At 50.6% G+C, this 8,765-nt stretch overlaps 1 protein-coding gene across 1 annotated transcript in view; it reads right to left on the bottom strand.

The window, feature by feature from the left end:
• Positions 1 to 479: 479 nt before the first annotated feature.
• The window catches only part of LOC144120721 (metabotropic glutamate receptor 2-like), a 33,371-nt gene continuing 25,085 nt past the window's right edge, over positions 480 to 8,765 (bottom strand). The window contains exons 8-12 of the mRNA XM_077653377.1: positions 7,167 to 7,313; positions 6,172 to 6,347; positions 4,799 to 5,214; positions 2,721 to 3,144; positions 480 to 922 (exon numbers count right to left, since the gene is read on the bottom strand). Of these exons, the coding sequence (XP_077509503.1) occupies positions 713 to 922; positions 2,721 to 3,144; positions 4,799 to 5,214; positions 6,172 to 6,347; positions 7,167 to 7,313 (1,373 nt within the window). The 3' untranslated portion in view covers positions 480 to 712. The remainder of the gene's footprint in view (positions 923 to 2,720; positions 3,145 to 4,798; positions 5,215 to 6,171; positions 6,348 to 7,166; positions 7,314 to 8,765) is intronic.

Below are 8,765 nucleotides of genomic sequence, written 5' to 3'. Positions count from 1 at the left end.
GTAGACCGACTCCAATTACCTCAGTGCTTACTGTAAAACTTTCCGCAGGTCAACGCATTTACTGTGGCAAGATTATTGAAAGTAAGACTAATTAAAGAGTCTAGCACATCAGTAGTGGTTCGGTTATATGAACAGTTTAGTTGTTTTCAAATCAAGGCAACTCGGAACCAGAGTGTCTGCTTCATAAGCACAGCCTTTGAGACCTGCCAAAATAAGCTGTTCACTGAGGTAAAAAGACTTAGTCTGAAGCTGTAGGCAGCGGTCCATTTGGGTCAGTTGGTGTTTGTTAGTGCTTTCTAAACAGTGCCTGTGCAGAACATGGTGTTATGTTCATGCCCAAAGTACTTGCACAACTGCTTGGTGCAGATGAGAGACGTCACCCTGGCTCTCGGCTTGCAGTGGTCGGGAATCGGCTTCTGACCCACACTAACGAGCAGTATGCAACTTGACATTGTAAAGTTGAAGTAATGTGACTGGAGGCAAACCAAGTGATGGCCATGTTTGAAAGCGATCACGAAAAATTGGGGTCGGTAACATTGATGGGGAGGGGCAGTAGGCGGTAAGCAGGCCCTGTGTCCACAGGCGCCGGACATTCGCAGTGGATTGTGCTGTACGTGAATGGAGCGAAGCCGTACAAGCGTGGCACTCAAGTTTTTGGTGCGTATACAGCTGCTTCAATGCACGGTGCGCTCGTTAGCAGGGGGATCGTGCATCAGAGGGTCTTGCTCTGTCCCCGGTGCGGCTTGGCAGCGGTGGCGGCAGCCTCGGCGGCCATATTGTCGAGGTTGTCGGCCTTGGCCAGGTTATTGAGCGCCAGCGGAGGGTGCATGGCGCATCCGACGGCAGCGCACCGTCCTCCATGGTGGTGGCTCATGACGCCCTCGCGCGTGTTCTTGGCAGGCTTGCACAGTGCGATGTAAACCTGCATATAAACATGCATAGCTTTTGCTGCTAACCCGTGCAATGTGGAATGAATTGACGCCTGTTTCGCGCGGTGTTGTCGCAAAGGCGGAATTGGTCAGTTAATCAAATGCAGGAAAGGTGCCTTGCGGCACCTGCTGGTCAGTCAATGGGCACTGCTATTTCTATTTCAACGTTATTATTCAAAGCACAATAGCGACACTTTCTTTGGAACAGCCAGGCGGTGACTGCAGCTACCAAATGGTAACTGCAGTCGTGGTTTGAGCGTTAGGACTGCAGATAGAGATTCAGGCTTGCAAGGTCTCTCTGCTTCGTCCTCAGTCTTTCTTCTCATTGGAGTAGACACACCAAATTTTTGAATACGTCTTTTTCTTTGAATTGATGCGTTGGACCATGGTATATATGATTCATGACGTGGAATTCACCTATGCCAGCTAAAAAATTTGATTGAATTTTCCCTCGTGTCATTCTGGTTTCGTTTTCAAAAGGTGAACGACAGCTATGATGGCGTGGACAATATGAGATCACAAGAGGCATGTGAAAGCTGTGATATAATCACTGCTTATTAATTTTTTGCCAGAATATTCCAATTCTTGGACAGGCTTGCGTAAATGCCGGTGTGAATTAAAGTGAAGAAAGCAGTGACCATACTGCAGTTTTTGTATGCCTCACATGACCTTAACACGCCTTTTTCATAACAGCCGTTGTTTGGCTGTTGAAACCGAAACAGCCTGAGGGAAAAAATTCAGTTATAAATTATTTTCCGCTTGGTGCAGTTCACATAGCTGTGTGTTTTCTAATGTGCTGCGCATCGTTATTAAAAGAGAGGAAACGCAATGAAACTTTGGTATCTCTACTCCGTGAAAGCTCTGAACAAGAACTTTCTTTTGTTCTGCACGCACTGCAAACAGCCATGGCATCACAGTGCAGTTTGGACGAAATCCATAAACAACGGTAGTTTTCTGGAGTAGAAATTATATCAATTGTCCTATAGTGCATATATATGTATATATTGTCACGGAGCCAGGAAGGACCAGAAGAGCAGAGAGGACGCAGGACCACAGAGCTTGGTGAGGCGAACGGCTGAACATCAGCTGTTCAGCTTCCTTGCCTCGAGGAGACGTGTGCTCGCGAACAACGCAAAGAATGCACCGTGTCAATATATATATCTTTGCCAACAGCGAAACATGTTCATACATTATCAAAAATGGTCACAATTGTGTTTGTCACTCATTGTTTGTGCGAACCTTATGTAAACTGGCCATTTCGAGGTTGCCGCTATAGGGGGGAGGGTTAAACTAAACAGGAGGAAATAAGGTTCCTAGAAGCTTTTAAAGAAAACGTACCCACTCGGGGCGGAGTTCAGTGGAACAAAGTCGGTGACGCTGATGGCGATGACCGGCAAGTGATATGTAGTATTGTGACTTTGAAATCATGCTATCCTGACACGCTGCGGTAACATCGTGCAGAAGAGATTCGTTGTGTGATCGCAGTGGAAGCCAACAACTTGTAGTTTTCGTGGCTGCGAAATTCTCGCAGAGTTGAAGGTTATTGCTGAGATTTAGCATAGCGGAGACATACTAGAGTAGTCTTGTACCAGACGCCAGTTGCACATACGCAGTGTCCCGCCTGGCCTCGCCCTTGCGCATGTGCAGGAGGCATCCAGTATACGTCTGTGAGAGTATGTCACCGTTATGCTAAATCTCTCTTGCTTTATCTGGCGATTCCGCTATCACGGAGCTCGGCTATATTCGAATTCGCGATACGTATCGCAGCAGCGGCGTCGGAAGTACGTATACCTTTGGCGCGAAGAGGCAAGCGGTCTGGACGGCGCCGGAGAGGCTGAGTAGGAAGCTGAGCGCCAGCGTGCGAATGGTGGGCGATCCGGAGAGCAGAAAGAGCGGCAGGAAGGCGAGCCAGATGACGCAGGTGGTGTAGTTTGCGAACGCCAGGTGGCGCGCTTCGTTGAAGCCCTCGGGGCACTTGCGCGTCTTGAAGGCGTACACGGTGCAGATGCCGATGAGCAGCGACGGGTACACGAGGCCTAGAAGGTAGGCGGGCCGGTCCGAGCCCTGGCAGACGAGCACGTTACGCGCCCTGTTGGGGTACACGTGCGCCACGGACGGCGGCTCTAGCAGCAGCCAGCCCGTGGCCAGGGCGACCTGAACGCTGACCAGCAGGCCCGCCAGCAGGAGCTGCGACCGGGGACTCGTGTAGCGAAGCCTGCGGTTTGAGAGGCGAGCCCATTCGCCGCCACACATCTCGGGGTCGTTGTACACTTGCGCGACAACTTCTTTATTGATGTTTAACTGTTGCGTTCGCGAAACGAAAAGCTGGGCCGACAGTTGTGTGCAGGACTCGGCTGTTCAGTCAGAGATTGGCTGACATTTTTTTTTCCCCCGAGCGTTTCATTGGAGAGAAAGCCGAGCAGCCGGCCGGGGTGTTGCTGTCACCCCGGTTATGTTCACTGCAGGATAGTGGTGTACTATCGGCTTCAAATAATACGCGAGAAAGACAGTAAACGGGAACAACAAAACGTGAATACCTTAGATAAGGAAGACTGAATGCTTGCAATTTTGGTATTCACCTCTGTATTTTGTTTTGCGTTCCAGCTAATATGATCACCTTTCATTTGACGCTGGCAAACAAACAGTGCCTCTCTCTCACTTATCTCCGTTAGCTTTGCCCGGCGCCGGCCATGGCCGCTAAATGCCAGCCAAATTCCTGATCTCATCTCTTCAATTGACTCAAATTTTCCTTCCTCCATTGCCGTAACAACCGCGTTACGTATGTTGCTGAAGTTCATTATGTTCCTCCTGACATCTGTTCTATAATTTACGCAGCGTGCTTTTTGGCCGCTGTTCACAGTTATACATCAAGGAAACCGGTGGTCTTGTCGTTTGTACCCAGTGCCTCCGCGGGTCTACTGCTGCTGCGATCTACGCCTTGATAATTGGGAGTTTTAGCACAGCTGTGGTGCCATAGCACAGCAGCGATGACGTACTAATGTAGAAATTCTAATGAAACGTTTACTGTAGGTTTTATTGCCTCCTCGTCCAGGTTATTTTCGCCCTGTTTGGCAGCCGTGTGGCATACATTCCTGCTCAGTTTTCCATTTACATGGCCTCGTTCCGGCGATTTCGGCTGGCAACACTGCATTTCGACGCCACAAACTTTATTCGCACGTTACTGCCCGCTCCCCGCGTGAAGAACAAATTTTGAGGCTTGCATTAGGTCGTCTCGGACATATTACGAAAGGAGTCGTCGTTATCCATCGCTGCTTCTGCCATTCAACGCGCATATGCGTCTCTTTTTATATATTGTTTTTGACGTCATCTTTGCGTCATCCGGAGAACCAGTTTCGGTTTGCTGTTTTTAACGTTTTAAAGTAATTCTATTTGGTATTTCGAGAACTGGTTACTTTTGCCGGAGACTGGGGAATCCGAAGAACGTGATGCGATAATTAACTTAAAATGCTGCCAAAACCTTTAGGGTTTCCCTTAGCTTTGAAGACTTGCCGAGGTCTAAACCCACAGTGTTAACTGGCTGCACGTCAGTCCTTACGTCTACCTTGCATGCTAAAGAAGATGCACAGATATGTTCGACAATCTGTGTATACTTTTGCCCAGGCAGCTATAACCCTTTCCTATGTCTATCTATTGCCGTAGTTTCAGGGAGATATATATTTCTATACAGAGCTGAGAAAGGTTCCAAAGGTATAGCTTTAGTGACTGATTTTTTAATAACTGGCACCTAATTAGCACCTCTTTGGGTGCGTATAGACGTTCATAAAAGGCCTTGGACGTAGCTTTTCCCACAGACGCCCATATAGGAGGTTTTTTTGTGGGTGTTGGATTCAGCACCCTTCATGACTGACCTGCGGCGCCCTCCTCCGAAGATTCGCGCCGTGCGAATGGTCTTGCAGAGCAGCGCCGCGTAGCACACGGAGTAGCAGAGGCCCAGGAAGAAGCGCGTCAGTGCGCAGCTCCACGCGGACGGCTTGGCCACGATGACGGGCGTCAGCGCGTACGACATGAGCAGTCCGAAGAGCAGCAGGCTGCTCAGCTCGCGTCCCGACGCCTTCACCACGGGGGTGTCGGCGTACGAGCGGAACACCAGCGCCACGAAGACGACGGCCGCCGCGCCCAGCGCTGCGACCGCCAGGGCGGCCACGGCCCACGGGTCGCCGTAGCTGAGGAACTCTTCGGGCAGAGGCAGGCAGCGCGCCTTGGACTCCGGGTCCGGCACAGTCCCCAGGGGGCAGTCGCGGCAGTGGAACTCGTCCGCAAGGTACTGCGCACGCACGGGTATACCGGGAGTTCGAAGTGAGGATCGAGTCGACCGGGTCTTGCGGCGATATCTGTATGAGGACCTTTTAGTCCGAAAGCACTGCTTAACGGAGTCAAACCCTACCAAGAATCTTGTGTGAAGCTTCGGAGAAACTCTGGTAAGCTCGGGTTAGTTCGGAGGAGCAACGCGCAAGCTGCAGCCAGTGGGGGGATTAAGCTCGGGTAAGTACGGAGAAGCTTCGCGCCAGCTTTAGTCAATACGTCGCGCCAGCTGCGCCGAGTGGAGAGAGGGTGTGAAGATGAGCGAGAAATGCGGTTGCGTGCACATGCAGATTCCAGAAAGAAGAGGCGAGGAAGGACCACATGCATGCTTTCACGCGTCTACTCGGTTTAACGACGTTAAAACCCTACCACTTCTTTTTAATATCTGGGACGTCAATCCTCGTGTTACCCCGCAACTGACGAGGAACTTATCACGATTGGGAAGGTGACCAAGCCCGAATTCTCGCTCACGCAGCCAGATCTTTCAGGGAGAAAACAGCGCAACCAGGTAGAATAAGTACTGTGCCCGCTTTGCGATAAACGCCTTGGAGCTAGAGCAGGGCACCACTTCGATTTTCTCCTGCTTGGTGCACTTGCAGACTTCTGCCTACGACGCCACGGTTCGTAAAAACTAGCGAAGGTAACTATACTGGCGGCCAAATAGTGCAGACTCTCTTCCTGCGTATAAATTCTCGGCCCTTCGAGTACTCTGTGCTGCATGCGACGCAATGCAGGCAGCGCACTCAAAAACGAGAGTCGAATACCATTCCAGTTTGTGATTAGCTTGAACGATACGCTGGACGTGAATGTGTATCCTGCCATGCCAGTGGTGCGACGCTATATAGGATAGGTAAGTTTTGTCACGTGGACTATGTTTACATCGTCGAGAGGTACCACAGTGACGTGTACGCGAGCATACCTGATACTGCGAGCAGTTGCTGCACAGCCAGCAGCAGGTGTCTCCTTCGAGCTGAAGCTTGGCCTGTCCGCGGCGGCACGGGGCGCTGCAGAAGGAGTGCGGGAACCGGGGTTCGTCCGCCTTGAAACGGAGGGCTTCCAGGTCCAGGTCCAGCTTGGCCTCGCCGTCTTCCCCAACTGCACAGACGTGTATCGAGGCTGGACTGTGGGTGACTGTTTTGAGAAATGCGTGGCGCTTTGTTTCGAGGGTGCGCTAGGCGCTTCCTAAACCTCACGAATGAAAATTGTCAGAAGAGCAAGCCTGCAGCTCGGAGTATACAGTTTAAGCTGAGCTCCTTGTCAACCCAGACTCCTGAGAACACTGCTTGAAGCCGTTTCTCTTGCGTACGAGACAAACTATGGCAGAGAGAGAAACGTGATAGGCGCCCAGCCGTGGTGGAGTGGTTATGGCGCTCGGCTGCTGACCCGAAAGACGCGGGTTCGATCCAGGCCGCGGTGGTCGCATTTCGATGGAGGCGAAATGCTAGAGACCCGTGTATACTGTGCGATGTCAGTGCACGTTAAATAACCCCGGGTGGTCGAAATTTCCGGAGCCCTTCACTACGGCGTACCGCATAGCCTGAGTCGCTGTGGGACGTTAAACCCCCATAAACCCCCGGTCCTCTTGGCCTTTGCCCTGTAGTGGGCATAGTCAGGCTGATGATGACGATTAGACAAACCCAGACACGTGATAAGCACCCACGCACGAGTTCAAGAGCAGCAAAGTTACCGACATCGGCTTCTTCTTGTGGTTCAGTGCTGCCGACAAAATGCCAGATCTTTCAACTCGTAACGCAGGGCTAGCTGTCAAGGCACCGCTGTTCCTATTCGATTACCGCTGTGCGGAGGCGCGAACTGCTGCAGCTTAAGCAGGCCGTGGTTCCCAGTTTTCGCTGAAGGTAGCCAAGATAACAAAGATCCGCTTTATTTCTTGGCATCGCTGAATCGACCACTCACGCGAGTAGCTGCCCACGTGTCGCCAAGCGTAGCGGGGCCGGCCTCCGTCGGTGCCGCTGTCGTTGTCCATGCGCTGGAAGTTGAGGATGCTGTAGCGCGGAGGTGCGTCTCCGCTCGGCAGGAACCGGAACGTCTTGCCTCCTTCATCTGCGAACACGTGGACTCAATGAAGAGTGCAGTGCAAAGAATGCACGTCACATGATGAGTGCGTCACGTAATTCACGGAGTGCTTGCAGCAAGGGACCCCGAAACAAGGGGGGGGGGGGGGGGCAAGGGAGGCGGACGCCCCCCAACATTTTTCCAGAAGGGGCAGCGCCCCCCCCCCCCCCAAGTTTCCAACTGCTTGCACTTGGGTCAGATTTCTGACAACTGAATTAAACACTTCAGTTCTAGGACCATTTTAATGCAAATCACAATGGGGCTGGCTTCGTAGCCAGTTCTAAAGTATTTAGTATATGAGTAACCTAAACCAGTCATGTCCCAACAGAAGTCGACTGTCTGACCCGTGTGCATGATCATGATTAGCAGAATTTAAACAGACTATGCACAAACTTTTAATGGATTTGATCACTCCTCCTGCGTAAAGCTTCCCATTTTAATTCGTTTTATATTGCCGTGAATCTTTGCACCGTTCGTTCGCTCGCACTCAAAACTGCCGGCACGTGGCTTTATCATTTTATTTTGTATTGCGAGATGCTACCTGAGTTATCTCCATTTATCGTGGCCACGTGCACATGCTTCCAAAGTTTTTCCAGATTCTAGTAGTTGCTTTTGGTTCTTCATCTCGGAGGTTCCTTGTCCGCTTTAATTTGAGCGCGGTCAAAAACTGCAGGCATTCAGTTCGATGACCGCAGAGCACGCTTGAGGCCATCGCCACCGCCGAGTCACTCACTTCTTAGTGGGCGCGAGTCAGCCTCTTAAAAAGTTTCTTTTGGAAGCCTTTTCGTCGTCTTCCTGACAGCTGGAGTGCCGTAACCACAACGTGACAGTTTGCATCAACCTTTAAACATTGACAAAATATATAAAAGTTATTATGCAAATGAGTATGAAATAAATAAATAACAAAATAAGCTCGAAGTCGTGCCCCCCGCCCCCGCACTCAAGAAAAGTTCCGGAGTCCCTGCTTGCAGCCGTATATTTATTTTAATTGCCCGTGCGCCGATGGCAATAAAATTTACTGGAAAACTTACGTTCGAGTAATACGAAAGAATTGCAATTGTATTCCAATGCCATTCTGTGTGCTCATCTGTGGGATGAATGGATGGAAGGTAGGAGCGTACCCTTTGAAACGGGGTGATGGCAGTTGCCACAATGCTCAGCTTTTTTCTTTATTTTTATTTAACGGTGTTGTAAGTTATTAAAATTCGCCATTTTCTTTAAATACGTCTTCCCACACTTCCAACCTCATGTCACCTCTGCTTTTGAGCCAGCAACCATCTTGTCGCCACTTGGCGTCCTCAAGGTAATCCGTGCATGCGCAGTGACAGCTCGCTGTCTACGGTAAGCGGTAGCGGCCATGGAGGAAAAAAAGAAAACCTAGGAGGGAGCGTGACGTCATAACCTTGAAGCCTAGTCATAAAAAATATAATGGAAAGCATC

Source organism: Amblyomma americanum, chromosome 2 (genome assembly GCF_052857255.1).
Source record: "Amblyomma americanum isolate KBUSLIRL-KWMA chromosome 2, ASM5285725v1, whole genome shotgun sequence".
In the NCBI taxonomy this organism is placed as follows: domain Eukaryota; kingdom Metazoa; phylum Arthropoda; class Arachnida; order Ixodida; family Ixodidae; genus Amblyomma; species Amblyomma americanum.
This window is presented reverse-complemented; position numbering and strand designations above follow the sequence as displayed.